The 18,174-nt window shown below is 40.7% G+C and overlaps 1 protein-coding gene across 9 annotated transcripts in view; it reads left to right on the top strand.

Annotated features, from left to right (window-relative positions):
- kcnab2a (potassium voltage-gated channel subfamily A regulatory beta subunit 2a) overlaps positions 1 to 18,174 on the top strand; it is a 268,478-nt gene that overhangs the window by 116,394 nt on the left and 133,910 nt on the right. For 7 of the 9 annotated variants that reach the window (XM_072586347.1, XM_072586338.1, XM_072586342.1 and 4 more), the window contains exon 3: positions 5,456 to 5,497. The exons of the other annotated variants lie outside the window; for them this stretch is intronic. In XM_072586347.1, the coding sequence (XP_072442448.1) occupies positions 5,456 to 5,497 (42 nt within the window). The remainder of the gene's footprint in view (positions 1 to 5,455; positions 5,498 to 18,174) is intronic. 9 annotated transcript variants of the gene reach the window in all.

The following is an 18,174-nucleotide window of genomic DNA, read 5'->3' as shown; positions in this document are numbered from 1 at the left end:
GTAGCATTGTTTTGGAACTTTGGTGAAAAAAAAGTCAAAACAACAGCACTTTTAAAAGGGAGAGGAACACACATGGTGAGGTCAGTGCGGTGGGGGGAGGAGAGAGAGACCCACACTGCTCCCTGACACAGCAGTGAACCTGCACAGTTACTGCCTTTGCTGTTTGAATTCATGTATCACTGGACATCGAGTGCATCTGGGAAAATTAACAATCAGTGAAATTCACAACTAATCTTGGAGGAACCTATTTGGGCGAGGTCACAGCACAGAAACAGAAGTGAATATTTTAGCTGTGGCCATACGGTAAGTCTGCAGTAGTGAGTAGACTTTCTTGATTATATGTTATATTGAGATAAGTCTCTTGATTAAACTTAAAAATATAAGCCATAAGTATGAAGTTAGCCTGGAGCAGTGTTTTGTAGAGAAATAATATTGTGTTATTTTCTGGGTCTGTAGATTAAAAGAAGTAAAAATGGCCTTTGCTGGAGTGATATGCTCTTCTTGTCAGAAGTGGGAGTTTAGGGAGCACTTACATGTTACTGAGGGTTATATCTGCAACAGATGCAGTTATTTGGGAATTCTATCAAATCGAATGGATCAATTGGAGAGACAGTTAGAAGCAATGAGGAATTTACAAGAGCAAGGGGATGCGATGGATGGCAGTAATAGGAAGGGAGAAAAGTCGTAGGTACAGTCACATATATGGGTTAACTCCAGGAAAGTTGAGAGGTAGGCAGGTAGTAGAGGAGTCTTCTGTGGCTATTCCCATTTCAAACAGGTATGCTGTTTTGGAAAATGAAGGGGGTGATGGATTCTCAGGGGAATATAGCACGAATAGCCAAGTTTCTGGTATTGAGACTGGCTCGAACGCAATGAGGGATGCATCTGCTTCCAAGAGATAAATTGTGTTCAGAGATTCCCTCGTCCAAGGCACAGACAGACGTTTATGTGGCCAGCAGTGAAAAATCAGAACGGTGTGTTGCCTCCCTGGTGCCAGGATCAAGCATGCCTCTGAGAGGGTGGAGTATGTTCTCAAGGGGGAAAGGCACTAGCAGGGGGTCATTGTACACATTGGAACCAATGACATAGGAAGGGAAAAAGATGAGATTGTGAAGGGAGATTATAGAGAGTTAGGCCGAAATTTAAAAAGGAGGTCTTCGAGAGTAGTAATTTGTGGATTACGCCCAGTGCTGTGCGCTAGTGAGAGAAGCAATAGGAGGATAGAGCAGATGAATGCATGGCTGAGGAGCTGGTGTATGGGAGAATTTTGGATCATTGGAAACTGTTTTAGGGTAGAAGTGACCTGTACAAGAAGGACAGATTGCACCTGAATTGGAAGGGGACTAATATACTCTAGCAGGGAGATTTGCTAGAGCTGCTCAGGAGGATTTAAACTAGTAAGTGGGGCGGGGGGAGCGGGCCAGAGAGATAGTGAGGAAAGAGATCAATCTGAGACTGGTACAGTTGAGAACAGAAACTAGTCAAACAGTCAGGGCATGTAGGGACAAAGCGGAGAACAAGGTAGGGCTGATAAATTTAACTGGATTTATTTCAATGCTAGAGGCCTAAAAGAGAAGGCAAATGAACTCAGGGCATGGTTAAGAACATGGAACTGGGATATCATAGCAATTACGGAAACATGGCTCGGGGATGGACAGGACTGGCAGCTTAATGTTCCAGGATACAAATGCTACAGGAAGGACAGAAAGGGAGGCAAGAGAGGAGGGGGAGTGGTGTTTTTGATAAGGGATAACATTACAGCTGTGCTGAGGGAGAGTATTTCCAGAAATGCATCTGCGGAAGTTATTTGGGTTGTATTGAGAAATGAGAAAGGGATGATCTCTTTATTGGGATTATATTATAGACCATTTAATAGTCAGAGGGAAATTAAGAAACAAATTTGTAAGGAGATCTCACTTATCTGTAAAAATAATAGGATGGTTATGGTAGGGGATTTTAACTTTCCAAACATAGACTGGGACTGCCATAGTGTTAAGGGTTTAGATGGAGAGGAATTTCTCAAGTGTGTACAAGACAATTTTCTGATTCAGTATGTGGATGTACCCTACTAGAGAAGGTGCAAAACCGGACCTACTCTTGGGAAATAAGGCAGGTCAGGTGACTGAGGTGTCAGTGGGGGTGCACTTGGGGCCAGCGACCATAATTCTATTAGATTTAAAATAGTGATGGAAAAGGATAGACCAGGTCTAAAAGTCAAAGTTCTAAATTGGAGGAAGGCCAATTTTGACAGTATTAGGCAAGACCTTTTAAAAGCTGATTGGGAGCAGATGTTCACAGGTAAAGGGACGGCTGGAAAATGTGAAGATATGAGATAACGAGAATCCAGAGACAGTATATTCCTATCGGGGTGAAAGGAAAGGCTGGTAGGTATAGGGAATGCTGGATGACTAAAGAAATTGAGGGTTTGATTAAGAAAAAGAAGGAAGCCTATGTAAGGTATAGACAAGATTAGATCAAATGAATCCTTAGAGTATAAAGGCAGTAGGAGTATACTTAAAAGGGAAATCAGGAGGGCAAAAAGGGGACATGAGATAGCTTTGGTAAATAGAGGTAAGGAGAATCCAAAGGAGTTTTCAAATCCATTAAGGACAAAAGGGTAAATAGAGAGAGAATAGGTCCTCTCAAAGATCAGCAAGGCAGCCTTTGTGTGGAACCGCAGGAGATAGGGGAGATACTAAATGAGTATTTTGCATCAGTGTTTACTGTGGAAAAGGACATGAATAATATAGAATGTAAGGAAATAGATGGTGCCCTCTTGAAAAATGTCCATATTACGAGGAGAAAGTGCTGGATGTCTTCAAACACATGAAAGTGGGTAAACCTCCAGGACACGATCAGGTGTACCCTAGAACTCTGTGGGAAGCCAGGGAAGTAATTGCTGGGCCCCGTGCTGGGACATTTATATCTTCGATTGTCACAGGTGCGGTGCCGGAAGACTGGAGGTTGGCTAACATGGTGCCACTGTTTAATAAGGGTGGTAAGGACAAGTCAGGGAACTATAGGCTGGTGAGCCTGATGTCGCTGGTGGGCAAATTGTTGGAGGGAATCTTGAGGGACAGGATGTAAATGTATTTGGAAAGGGATAGTCAACATGGCTTTTTCCCCGGGTACAACAGAGTGTTACAAGGGGACATAAATTTAAGGTGAAGGGTGGAAGGTATAGGGGAGATGTCAGGGGTGGGTTCTTTACCCAGAGAGTGGTGGGGGCATGGAATGCGCTGCCCGTGGGAGTGGTAGAGTCAGAATCATTGGCGACCTTTAAGCAGCATTTGGATAGGTACATGGATGGGTGCTTAATCTAGGTTAGAAGTTCGGCACAACATCGTGGGCCGAAGGTCCTGTTCTGTGCTGTATTGTTCTATGTTCTATGGCTGTGTCCATGCGAAATCATGCCTCTCAAACTTGATTGAGTTTTTTTGAAAAAGTGACAAAGAGGATTGATGAGGGCAGAGTGGTAGACGTGATCTATATGAACTTCAGTAATGGGTTCAGCAAGGTTCCCCATACGAGACTGGTTAACAAGATTAGACCTCATGGAATGCAGGGACAGCTAGCCATTTGGATACAGTACTGGCTCAAAGATAGAAGATAGAAGACAGAGGGTGGTGAGGGAGGGTTGTTTTTCAGACTGGAGGCTGTGACCAGTGGAGTGCCACAAGGATCGATGCTGGGTCCACTACTTTTCATCATTTATATAAATGATTTGGGTGTGAGCATAAGAGGTATCGTTAGTAAGTTGGCAGATGACACCAAAATTGGAAGTGTACTGGACAGCGAAGAAGGTTACCTTAAAGTACAATGGGATCTTGATCAGATGGGCCAATGGGCTGAGAAGTGGCAGATGGAGTTTAATTTAAATAAATACGAGTTGCTGCATTTTGGGCAAACAAATCTTAATATACACTTAATGGGTAGGGTCCTAGGGAGTGTTAGAGCTTGGAGTGTAGGTTCATAGCTCCTTGAAAGTGGAGTCGCAGGTAGATAGGTTAGTGAAGAAGGCATTTGGTATGCTTTCGTTTTTTTCGTCAGAGTATTGAGTACAGGAGTTGGGAGGTCATGTTGCCAATGTACGTGGCATTGGTTAGGCTACTTTTGGAATATTGTGTACAATTCTGGTCGTCTTCCTATTGGAAAGATGTGAAACTTGAAAGGGTTCAGAAAAGATTTATAAGGATGTTGCCAGGGTTGGAGAATTTCAGCTAAAGGGAGAGGTTGAATAGGCTAGGGTTGTTTTCCCTGGAGTTTTGCTGAGGGGTGACCTTACAGACCTTTATAAAGTCATGAGGGGCATGGATAGGATCAATAGACAAAGTCTCTTCCCCTGGGTTGGGGGAGTCCAAAACTAGAGGGCTTAGGTTTAGGGTGAGAGGGTAAAGATATAAAAGCGACCTAAGGGGCAACTTTTTCACGTAGATGGTGGTACGTATATGGAATGAGCTGGCAGAGGAAGTGGTGGAGGCTGGTACAATTGCAACATTTCAAAGGCATCTGGATGGGTAGATGAAAGGGTTTAGAGATATATGGGCAGGGTGCTGGCAGGTGGGACGAGATTGGGTTGGGATATCCGGTTGACATGGTCAAGTTGGACTGAAGGGTTTGTTTCTGTACAGTACATCTCTCTGACTGGACTAATATACACTCATAAATTTGCATATCTTTTTTATTTTCACTAATTTTAAGTGAAATGTTTAGTTATTCTAATGAAATACAATGTTTTTCGTAATTTTTTCTGTGTAATGTCCTAAATTATATTCATAAATCAGGGACTTACAATGTTTCACATCAATGAGTACATTGTAACCACTTAGGTCAAGAATGTGCAAGATTAACACTAATTAACATAAACAGATTATTTTGTCATTATTGTTTGTTGGAGCTTGCTGAGTGTGAATTGGTTGCAGTGTTTCTTAGATTGTAGCAGTGACCACAACTCAGAAATGCTTAATTACATGCTTTGGAATATCCTGAGATTGTAAAATACATTATTTAAATGCAATTTCTTTCATTCATTTCTGAGAATTCCATTTTAAATTGGGACTATATTTTATTAATATATCTCCAATTCCTCCCCCTAAAGTTCTGTTAATGTTTATAGCCAGTCAAGCCATTTTGCTTGTATTCAATTCTTCAAATTCATTTAGAAACGTATTCTTCTCCTGTATTCTGTGAGAACACTAAGTTGTCGCTAAATGTGGCTTTTTCTCTACTTGGGACAAGCCGTAGATGACTTAAAAGCAAAACACCAGTGACGCAGAAGCATTCGTAAAGATGCACCATTGCAAAAGACTATTACAAAAATTGTACATTCAATTAATTAAATGGAATGGTACACTTACTTTCCTCTATTTAGATGAGAGAAATTTTGTTGGCATTCTGAAATGTCTGCTCTTTGAATTATGATATGGACTCTCTCTTTCTTTTGTGCTATCTGAAGTGCCCGATATGGGAGTCCGAAACGTCAGTTGCAGTTTTACAGGTACTTCCTGCAGACAGCATGTTTCACAATTGCACAGCTTGCTTTCCATTTGTGCTTTGCTATAGTCTGCATGTGCCATTTTGCCATATTCATCTATACTGTGTTTAGTTTGTATTTGTGCCATTGCAATAGTTCTCACTGCGGAGATGTTTTGAACTGGATCTCCATTGCACCTGACAGCATTTTGTGAAGTTCGGTTTTCATCAGTGAAACGTTTTTAAATACAGTTGTCCCCCTGTATCTGTGGGTGATACATTCCAAGATCTACCTTGGATCTCCAAAACCACAGATAGTAGTGAACCTTCTCATTTAAATGGAAACTTGCCTCCCTGGCAGACCCCTGGAATTATTTCTGGAATGTTCCATGTAATATTTTTGGGCCACGGGAAACCACGGAAACCAAATCTGCAGATGCGGGGGCTCTACTGTATTATGTCAAATGAGGTCAAGCTACAATATTACTGATTGATTAACCTTGTTTAAGTGATGCATGATAGCTCTTGCTGTTCCCAGAGGATTAAGAAATGTTGTTTATGATTCTGCAATAAGTTTAAATAATTTAAAAAATGAATGTTTGAGTTCTGCAGATAAGAACAGTTTCAGATTTGATCCCTGATCATTACTGAGCAAGCTAATCTCAGTTAGGAACTATATTTATGATGCTATAGTTGAACTTTACTGCCAACTGGTTTAAGGGCAGGTGTGTTGACTAGGAGTTTCACTCCTAGTACCTATCTAGTAGTTATACTGAAAGTGCACATTTCAGTGTTGTATCTTTGAGATTTTGACACCATTGCAGTTGAACAGGTTGTCAGTATGAAACACTGTCGACTTGTAATAATGGCCATTTGGATGAGATATGGGAGGATAAGGGAGATAGGAGAAAACTTTGAAAAGAAGAGAGGAAGTAAAGTATGATTTGCTAACAAATGGCTATGACAAAAAAGAAAAAGGACGAGATATTAGAACTTGAATGTAATGTTAAATAATTGAGTTTTTGAGTGTTCACACTTTATTGCTTCTAGTCTGCTTCTTATGTGTGCTATAATTAGTGTTTTTCTTTTCGACAGTTTTTTACGTAATTTTGAATGTTAGTTCTTTGCGAGACTTGTTGAAACTTTCTCATCAGTTTTTGAAGATCGTTGTAATTTCCATGTTTTCCCCCAAAGTGAGTTTGTAAATAATGCTTCTGTAAACAGCTCGTCCATTCCGGGCTCTCTAACAGTGTTGGAGACTTTTAGAAACTATCACTGAAATGTAAAATTATAGAAATTATGTTTCAAGAGTGTTCTGAAAATATTTCTGCCTTACTGTGCTTTTAGTTTGATTATGTCAAAGTTTAAGGATCTGAACTTACAATACAGAATCAAGAAGAAATTAGTTATGCTGTGCATAGTTACACCATAGCTCTGTAATTTCACAATAACTGGAATTTTAAGTAATAATATGGTAAATGATTTGAGCTTATATTTATTTGACTTAAGTAAATTTCACAACAGAGTTCAGTACAAGCAGATCCAAAGTTAAATGATTTGTGTCTGTAGTTTCTAGGACTAACTGCTGATTTAACAGTTTGAAAGACTTCTATGGGTGTTATATAGATTGCATAATCTTAATAGATTAAAGGTGCCAACCTATGGCCTGCGAGAACATTGAATATGGCCCAATATCTGTTTTACTGGTAGACAAATGAAAAGCTCATTTAGCTCCCTTTATTCTCATAATTAAATAACCTTAGCAGGATCGTTGACTGATTAAAAATGTTGAGTGCAAGTTTATTGTTTTTGTTTTTTTTTGTTTTTGAATCTTTTTGTTTTATTTATATTTTATTTGAAGTGAGATCTTCAAGTACTGTACAATTAAGTGGAAGATTTTCCAAGGAGCTAAACCTCCAATCAGACATTCTTTTGCTCCTTTTGTGTGGTGCTGTAACCTTAGTGGTGAGCCTATCAACAGTCTGTGATTGGAGGAGCAGCAAACAGCCTAAGTCCTGGAGCTGTGGCAGTGGGACTGCAGGACAGGTTTGGGAACAAGAAGCTTTCAGGGAGAGTTAGGCTTGTGGCAGACAAATGTCCTTGTTTATTGCAGTGACAATCATTACCTTTCTGAAAGTTGCTCACTGGCTCCCTGAGGAAGAGAAAAAATGAAATGTGCACATGTCCCCTCTTTGCAAAATGTATGACCATCTATGTGATAATCATTTTGGCACCTTGTCTCAAATAGAATTGAAAGATGCGTGAAAACAGTCAGGTCTTCCTGCAGTGTGTTTTTCTTTGCTGATTGATGGAATCTCCATTCTTCTTCCAGGAAATTATCTACTCAAACTATTCATCGATTGTCTCTTGATTCGAAAACAATATTCACGTGTTTTGCTGTATGACTGAACAAACTATTCTCAGCCTGAGATCTTTGAGTATATGGGACTGGATATACCATAATAGTAATATTTTGAGGTGCAGGATTGCTTTCTCCTCTTTCTTTCTTGGCTACTGTTCTACCTCATCATTAACATATTTGAACTCAGCTTGATGGGCAATTTGTTGCCATTTGAAATGATTGGTAGTAAGTGCCTCCAGTCATTAACATCGATGCTGTTATGCTTCAAGAAGAACATCAAAGTGTATTTTAAAGATTTTTGTTTGTCCTGCCCTCAAACACTGTCTCTTTGAGAGTTGAGAAAACATGACCTGGTTTGGGAAGATGCTTTTGAGCCGTCTAGACAGTTTCCAGTCAATCAAACTTGCTTTTGCAGGAATTTTGTCTAAATAGTTGTGGAGCTGGCTTCAAGTAGGATGTTAGTGTTTGTTTAAAAGTCCTCCTGTTGAATCTAGAAGATGCAATGTCGACACTAAGAATTTATCTGGCATTCTTTTATATTTTACTACTTTTCAGTATAGGAATGTGGTGATTACACTGCTGTGTACACTGGAACTTCTGTTGTCTTGCAGAGATCTTTGTTGTGAAAGCTTATGGGCATGGTTTGAAGAATGCAGAGCTGGTGTAGCTAATCCTATGTTGTATCTCCTCTTCAATGGTGATCTTTTGGGAGGTGACTTTGAAGGCATGGAAATTGCTCAAATATTCCAAAATACCTTAAATATTTGACTGACCAGATGTGGGTTCATTAAATGAGATTTGTTTTGGCAACATACAAGGACAGGCCCAAACTCCTGTGTGCAGAATTGCAGATATCAAGAATGGCTTGCAAATTTACTACAGAGTGGCCAGTGACACTGAAGTAATCCACAAGCTGCAATTCATGGATGTCTGAAGTGATTAGTTTAGTCTGTTTTGGCATGGAGGTGATGGTGGTTAGAGTTTCTATCTAGATGGGTATTTAATGTTTTCACTAGAGGGCAGTTGATCTTTAAGATAAATAGCTATGGTCAAGCAAGTTGGAAATAGTCTGGGGACTACCACAAACCTTACTTGACAGTAGTCTAGATTTTGAAGCCATCTGCTTCAGATCTCCTACTCAAGACAGTCGCAGTCATGTCATCATGAAGCAGTTGGGCTCTGATAAAATTACTTGGACATCCACATCTTTGTTTAATCTATTCAGCGTTGCAATTTACTGAATTGCATGTTTTGATTAGGTTGTTTGAGCCCAATGAAGAAGTACTGTTCTTTACGTTTTCTTGAATTTGTCTGGGAGAAAAGACAAGACAGACATTTCTTAGAATGTAGAATTTGCTCACAAATGTGTGTCAAGATTTTCCTGTTTTGGATAAGTGGACACTACTTCTAAAGTTTTCACAGCCAGTAGTTGGATTTGAACTGATTTAGGGGTAGCTTCCTTCCAACCTACTTTAATGAGTCTACTTGAATATCTTGACAGTTATTCAATACCAGCAGATACCTGAATATGCATTGAATTCAAATTTCACCATTTTCTATGGGGGGATTCAAACCCATGAACCCAGAACGTTAGCCTGAAGTTCTAGATTACTGGTCAAGTATCAATGCCAATATGACCTCAAAGAGTTACATGTTCTATTTTGGTAAAACTTTTATCTTTCTTTGCTTGTAATTCTTCGATCATTTATTTATTCTCTTTGCAACAGTAAACTCCTCCTGTTCAGTTTGATGGTCAGTATGGGATTCTGTGGGCTTACAAATGGGGCCACTCTTGTAATGCACAGATCTTTTGCTTTGCACGAGACATTCATTTATCACCAAGATGTAGGAAGGCTGCACCATGCTGATTTTATTCATGCAACACAACAATGTAGCTCACGGTCCTGCTAACCAGAGGGTTTGTTCCTCCCAGATTAGATCTGTGTATGAGAGCACAAGTGTTATTTGCAACCCTGCCCTTGAAACACAGGAGTGTGCAAAGAAGATCATCTCCCCTCAACTATGTTGTCTCTATTCTTTTCCTGCCACTGCATGTACTTACAAGGTCTGTCCATGGCAGCGATTTCTGGAACCAGAAATCAATGCATCTGTACGCTGTATAGCCTATGCTGTTAAGAATGTGCTTATAGAAACCATTGCCCTCAAGCTATTCTGGAAAGAAATATAAAACTGTTAACATTTTGCTAGATTGTACAAGACCAAAGGATTTTAGAAACGTGGTGCATTTCTTGACTTATGAGTATGAACAATGTTCATACTTGTTTACCCAAAATGAATTCAATATTTTGTATACTCAGCTGCCACAGCTGAACTAGTGGAAGCCTAATGACCTTAGTTTGCCAATATGCATAGAAAATGTTACATCATCGTCTGCTGGCCCTTGCCTAGAATATTGTGGCCTCCTGGGGTCTCCATACGAGCAGGCACACTCTCCTCAGCCTGAGCAGTTGGAAGCATTTGGATCCCTGTCAAATGGGAGGTGGTGTTGCTGGGTACTTAGAGTGAACTGAGTGAGGGGGCAAATCCTGACTGCCTGTCACTCCTCTCTTTCTGTGCAGTGACACCTGCCATACCTCTTAAAGGATAGATGTTGCACGCTCAAGTAACTTTTTGGTGTCCTTTTCTCATTCATGCCAATGTGTAAGTACGTTATCCTAGTTGTGATGAAGGGTGAGTGAGGTGGTGATATGTGAACTGCTGAGTGCTGTTGATCCCTTTTTCCTTTTGAAGTATGAACTATGCCAGATTTGAGTTGCAGTATCACTGTGTTGCTGAGTCCAAAAAAGGTAGCGGCAATGAAATGAGAGACCTTGATTAGACCTAAAAGATGTAATTGAAATTTGTCATCCAAGGGTCGTGATGTTGTGGAGCTGGTGTTAGACTTGATTTATCAGACCACACCCTTCAACCAGAAGAGATGGAAGTTCTTAGCCGAGGGCTCAATTGCGGCAGACATGGAGGAATTCATCAGACAAATGAAACTCTGGGAATTCTTCCAAGATGTCAGTAGTGATCCAAGCGAGCCAGCTGACCAACCGGGACAGTCATCAGAGAAAGCCATTGAGGACTGACCTAAGGAGTCATCAATTTGGACCCCTCTGGAGGGCCCCTGCCCTGGACTTGACATGTATGCTTAAACTGTCAAGAAATGTGTGGATGCTAGATTCATCAGCTGCACCCACAAGGTAGAGCGAAACATCATCCGATCAGAATGCAACGCCATCCATGCTCTCAAAACCAATTATAACATTGTCATCAAACCAGCAGATAAAGGAGGAGCCATCATTCAGAATAGAACGGATTACTGCAAGGAAGTGTACCGACAACTGAACAACCAGGAACACTACAGGTAACTACTGGCAGATCCAACCTAAGAACACACCTGTGAACTAAACACATTGATCAAGACTTTTGATCCAGTCCTTCAGGGTTCCCTATGCGCCGTCATTCCATGTACTTCTCGCGTAGGGGACTTCTACTGCCTTCCGAAGATACACATCCCATCGTATCAGGCAGGGGGACCCTGTGTGAGAACCTCTCTGGCTATGTCGTAGGCATCTTAAAATCTATTGTACAGGGGACCCCAGCTTCTGTCGCAACACTACAGATTTCTTAACAGAAACTCAGCACCCATGGATTAGTCAAACCGGGAATATTCTTCGTCACACTGGATCTTTCAGCATTCTACAGCAGCATGCCCCACGATGATGGCATCGCTGTGATGGCATTGTTGCAACAGCCTCAGTACTTAATGCCAACATTTGTCAATCTCCAAGCATCATCTGACAACTCATCCGCTTCATCCTTGACCACAACGTTTTCACCTTTGACAACCGATTCTTCATCCTGACACAGAACAGCCATGGGGACTAAATTTGCACCCCAATATGCCAATATTTTCATGCACAAATTTGAACAAGACTTTTGTTGCACAGGACCTTCAACCAACACAATACAGCAGAAATATTGATGACGTTTTCTTTCTCTGGGCTCATGTCGAGGAGTCACTGAAACAACTACACAGCGATTGCAGTGAGTTTCATCCTACCATCAGAGTTACCATGGACTACTCTTTTTAGTATCTGTCTCATTCTTGGAGACATGCATCTTCATCGAGGATGGGTACCTCACTACTTCATTTTACTGCAAACCCACAGATTACCTCAATGCTACAATTCTCTAGCTTCCACCCTAAACACATTAAAACAGCCTTCCCATACGGATAAGCCCAATGCGTACACAGGATCTGTTCAGATGAGGAGGAATGTAACAGACACCTGAAGGTGCTCAATGATGTGTTCCTAAGACCAGGGTATGATGCTCAACTCATCGATTGCCAGTCCTGACGTGCCACAGCGAGCAACCGTAATGACCACCTCAAGAGACAGATACCGTTTGCAACCGATGGTACCCTTCATTGTCCAGTATTTCCCGGGAGCCGACAAATTGTGCCATGTTCTTCGCAGCCTACAACACATTATTGATGAGGATGAGCATCCCGCCAAGACTTTCCCAAGCGTCCACTTCTCACCTTTTCAACAACTGCCAAACAGATTGTTCACAGCAAACTGCCCAGCCTTCAGGGCAGCATCGACCACAATATCATACAACCCTGTCCTGTCAACTACTGCAAGACATGTCAAAGTGTCGACACGGATGCCACCATTACCCATGGAGACACCACACACCATGTACATGTGACTCTGCCAGTGCTGTCTATCTCTCACACTGCAGGCAAGGATGCCCTGAGGCATGGTACATTGGCGAGACCAAGCAGACGCCACAACAGCGGATGAATAGACACTGCACGACAATCAACAGACAGGGCTGTTCCCTGTAAGTCGAGGAGCATTTCAGCGGTCGGGGTCATTCGGCCTTGGATCTTCGGGTGACCTTCCTTCAAGGCAGACTTCGGATAGGCAACTATGCAACGTGGCCGAACAGAGGCTGATAGCCAAGTTCAGAACCCATGAGAATGGCCTGAACCTGGATCATGGGTTCATGTCGCACTACAGGTGACCCCACTACACTATACACTCTCTTGCCTGCGCAACCACAAGCACATATACTCTTACTTACACTCTCACTCACGTAAACCCCCTCTCATACATATGTTCTCTCTCATGCATGCACATACACACAAACATGCTCACCCATGCACACACCGTCTCACAGGCTTATACTCCATCACACCCACAGACACATTTTACCAAGCTTTCACACATGCAAACATACACCCTCTCACATGTACACATAATCACATGCTTGTGCTCTCTTTTCTCTTCTCTCCCTCCCCTGCTCTCTCCCTCCCCCTTGTTGTTCTCTCCCTCCCCCGTTGTTCCCTCTAACCCCTCCCCTCTCTGCCCGCCTGCCCTCTTTTTTTTCTCTTCCTGCTTCCCTCCTGCCCTCTTTTCTCTTTTCTCTCTCATGCACACACATACAAGTCGATGGGGTGAATTTGTATTTGCAATTAGATTCTGCTTTGCTCAAAAAAGGCACAATCTGCAGGCAGTCAATAAATGTAATATTTTGTAAACTCCTCTTTGGAAATAGATTGGGATACAGGCTGACTCTGACCTCACACCTTTAATGCGGTGTCTGAGCCTTTTATTATAAAACCTTCTCGAGATAACTTAAGGTGACTTAAAAGAAGTCTTGGGATTTACATATTAATGAATCGAAACCTGTTTTATAAAAGATGAAGCACTTAACAGTCCAGGCTTGTTCAGTATATCACTGTATGACACTGTAATTGTTTGCTATAAATTCTGTGTCTACTGATTTTATACTCCACAACCAAGTGATGAAGGACCAGCGCTCCGAAAGCTAGTGCTTCTAACTAAACCTCTCGGCCTATAACCTGGGTATTGTGTGATTTTGAACTTCATCCACGGGTGTGTGATGGCCCTGCTTGATGATGAGCTTACTGTGATGGGACTGTTTATAGGTCATGAAGGAGTTAAGCAGTGATGCTTACTCTGGCAGAGAGCAAGCGATTATTTGTCCATTTGTAGCACTACAACTAGTTGTACCTGTGGGTTGCTTGCACACAGCACCTCAGTCATCTCCACCGCCATTGCCTTCATCAAACTGGATGATCTCTTGCTCACAATTAGCCTGCGGGAACAACTCAAGGGTATGACCACTAAATTTGGATGCTGCCTTCTGCTTCATTTCCAGGGTTAATGAGGCCAAGAAGCCAAGTCCTCCAATCGTCCTGCAGTCCAGAAAGTGAAATGCTCTTAGGTAATAAAACAAAAGCAACCATTGTATTGAGAAGATGTCCGGCATTGTAGGGAGTCAGACATTGATGTATCACTCTGTTCTATTGAATTAGCTTTCTTTAGGATTAGGAATCATCCATTTGGGATGATTATTTTGTTCTTTCTACCCAAGTTGACCATACAACAGCTGTTATGCAATCTTGCCTATTTGGTAGTCTTCTGTGGTCCTCTCTCCTGAATGCTGGACAACATCAGGTGTAGGAGCAGAAGTAGGCATATCAGTCCATTGAGTCTGCTTCACCATTCAATGAGAATATGTTTGATCTGATAATCCTCCATTCCACTTTCCAGCCTTTTACCACCATCCCCTTGAATTGCATTACTGATTTAAAAATGTTTGTCTCAGCCTTGAATACTCTTAACGACACAGTCTGTGCAGCCCTCTATAGTAAAGAATTCTACAGATTCACCACCCTCCAAGAATAGATTCTTCCTCATGCCTGTTTTATATGGGTGACCCCTTGTTCTGAGATTGTGTCTTCTGTCCTAGACATTCCCATTTAGGGAGAAACAAGCTTTCTGCATCTATCCTGTCAAGTCCTCTAAGAATCTTGTAGAGTTTAATAAGGTCACCTTTTCATTCTTTGAGATTCCATTGAGTACAGGCTCAACCTCTCCTCATAAGACGTTCTCTCCATACTCAGCATCAACCCAGTGAACATTATTTAGATTGCCCTATATATCTGTCCTTAGGTATAGGAACCAGAACTGTTCTTTGTGTTCCAGGTGTGATCAAACTAATGCCTCACATAATCTTAGCAAGGCTTCTCTTTTTTTATATATTGCATTCCCTTGGAAATAAAGACTGACATTCCATTTGCTTTTCCTCATCCCGACTTGTATCCATCAGGACTCCCAATGTCATCTGTGCTGCAGCTTTCTGCATCTTTTTCAGTTTAAATAACATTCAGCCTCTCTAATCCTCCTGCCAAGTACATAACCTTATATTTTCTCTACATTTTTTTTCTATCTGCCAAGGTTTTGCCAATTCACCTAGCTTGTTTATATCATTCTGCAGAATTGTTGTCATCCTTATCACTTGCCTAATTTTGTCATTTGCAAACTTGACTATAGCATATTCATTTTCCTAATTCAAATATTAATATATATTGTAAATAATTGTAGCCCCAGCATTGGTCCCTGTGGCACTCCTTTAGTTACAGGTTTTCATCCTGAAAATGTTTCCCTTAACCCAACTTTCTGTCCTCCGTTAGTTAGCTAACCCTCTATCTTGCTGATATACTATTTCCAGCATGGTAGACTCTTAGTAGCTTAACTTGCAGAATCTTATCAAACACCTGCTGCAAATCCAAATTTATCACATCCACGGCTTCCCCTTTGTCCTCAAAGAATTCTAGTAAATATGTCAACATGAATTTTGCCTTCATTGAGCCATGCTAACTCTGGTTACGTTGTATTTCTATGTGGTGAGCTGTTGCATCCTTCATAATAGATGCTAAAATTTCCCCAGTAACAAATATTAAAACAACTGGCTGATATAAATATATATTTTTTTACTGCTTCCCTTTGTGAATAAGTATGTAACAAAAGCAGATTTAAAATCCTTTGGCACTTTTTCAGGATCTAAAGGTTCTTTGAAGATCACTACCAGTGCAATCATTATCTCTGAAGCTACTTTGTTTAATATTGTAGAATGCATCACATCCAGGAGACACATCTTTAGCCCCATTAGTTTCCCTATACTTTTCTTTATAGATAGTTATTCAATTTATTTCCTCTCTCCTTTTTGGACCTCCTGGTTTACCCACTATTATTTCCCCTATCTTATCTTCTAAGGGACCTATGTTAGCTTTGACCTGTCTTCCTTTTTACACATTTGAAGAAGCTCTTGCTGTGAGTCTCGATATAACTTGCAAGTTTATCCTTAAGTCTGTTTCCTCAATCTTTATTTTTGGTTTGTCTTTGTTCATTTTTTTTTACAATTTCTCAATCCCCTGACTTACCACTAACCTTTTCCACATTGTACTTTTTGTTTCATTTTGATGTCATTCTTAACTTCTCCTGTTGACTTATCCCCTTCCTAGAATCTTTCTTTCTTACTAGGGTATAATCTTTATTGTGAGGCAGGGTCTATTTTTTAAAATGTCTGCCATCATTCCTCAACCACCTTTGCTGCTAAACCCCTTTCACAGTCTACTCCAGCTAGCTCTGCGCTCACTCCTTTGAAGTTAGCTTTAAGTTTAACACAATTGTTTCCAACCCAAGTCACCCACTCTCAAACTAAATGCTATATTCTGTCGTGTTATGATCACTGTTTTCTAAGGGATCCTTTATTCTAACACAATTTGAAATCCTGCCTCATTTCACCAGATCCAAAATAGGCTGATCCCTGGTTGGATCCACATGTTCTAGGAAACTATTTTGCATGTGTCCTAATAATTCTTCCTTTCGGCTACATCCACCAAACTGACTTTCCCAATCTACATGAAGATTAAAATCACTAATGATTGATATCCTGTCTTATTTTGAAATGTGTCTTTGTTCTTTCCTGAATTATTCTCTGTCCTACAGGCTAGTACAATTGCAACATTTAAAAGGCATTTGGATGGGTTTATGAATAAGAAGGGTTTGGAGAGATATGGGTTGGGTGCTGGCAGATAGGACTAGATTGTATTGGGATATCTGGTCGGCATGGACAGGTTGGACCGAAGGGTCTGTTTCTGTGCTGTACATGTCTATGACTCCTGTTAGGGAACCCAGAGTCATAGACCTATTTCTACCAGTGTTGTCCTGTCTTGTTATTTCTTATCTTCTAGTCCAGGATTTTTTGTTATCATACTTATTCCATCCCACATTAACAAAGCTACTCTGTTACCCTGTCCATTCTGCCTGTTCTTTCAAAAAATCATGTGCTGCTGAAAAGTTAGTTCCAGCTTTGACCTCCTTGTAGTCATATGCCCCTAATCACTATAAGATTATACCTATTAACATCTGTGCTGTTTGTTAATTTATTTTGTTCCAAATTCTACATGGATTCAAAGTAAAAAGCCTTTTTTTAAAAAAAAAAACTTTTTACTATTCTTTCGCAGCCCCAGCCTTTTTACCCTATTTACTGCTGTTTTTATATCCTTGTACACACTAACTCTTCCTGTTCCACTTGGGATATTAATGTCAAAATAGAGTGACAATATGTACCTTTAAGAGAAAGGTGGCCTGTCCTGTTTTGCTTGGAGGTGGTGGTGTATACCTAGTGACAAGGTGTTTGATCCATGGAATACATAGTAAATAGCTTTTGGTTTTATTTGGGTAGACAAAAGCATGAGTGGGTGGAGTCAGGCTCACATAGACACACGGTGTTTGTTTGCTTTCAGTTGTTGAAGTTGGGGTTTTTGGAGTTGAAGCTGCTAAATACAGCTCTTTTTATACTGCTGCGAAAAGCTTGAGTTCTGTCTATGCTGCTAGATTCATTCATTCATCTCCTGGACTACAGAATGCATGGGAGCGAACTTGCCTTTGCTAGAGGTGTGTTTATGGAAAGCTGATATATTGGAACAGTTGATGAGTAGTAGTTACTTAATATATTATTTTGTTAAATATTTTGATAGTTGAGTCATGTCAATTGTTTATATTTAACTGGTGAAAGAAAAATTGTGTTTTGCCCTAGTAGTTTGACCAATCAAAGCACACCTGGAATGCAGTACCTTACACTTGCCTTTAAGTTAAAAAGTTAGGATCTAGGCTATCTCCTTGATATGTTTTAAAGGGATTTGGTCTGATCCACAGCAATAGCCACCTCGAAATGCTGCCATATCCTTTTGCTATTTTCCCTTTCTTAAATACTTCTCTTTCCCTCTTCTAATTATTTTAGAGCCCTCTCTCCAGCACTAGTCATATGTAGCATCAGGAAACTTGTCCCAGCATGATTCAAATGAAACCTATCCCGGTGGAACAGCTCTCTTCTAATAGACTTCAAGTAGAGAGATTTCATTTGGGAACCCACTAATGTCAATAATGAAGGAAGAAAGAATGAATAGACTTGAGAAATGCAAATAGAATAAATAGACAATTTTGTTC

The sequence above is a fragment of the Chiloscyllium punctatum genome, chromosome 16 (genome assembly GCF_047496795.1).
Source record: "Chiloscyllium punctatum isolate Juve2018m chromosome 16, sChiPun1.3, whole genome shotgun sequence".
Lineage (NCBI taxonomy): Eukaryota > Metazoa > Chordata > Chondrichthyes > Orectolobiformes > Hemiscylliidae > Chiloscyllium > Chiloscyllium punctatum.
The sequence above is the reverse complement of the archived record's forward strand: the minus strand, read 5'-3'. Positions and strand labels throughout refer to the sequence as shown.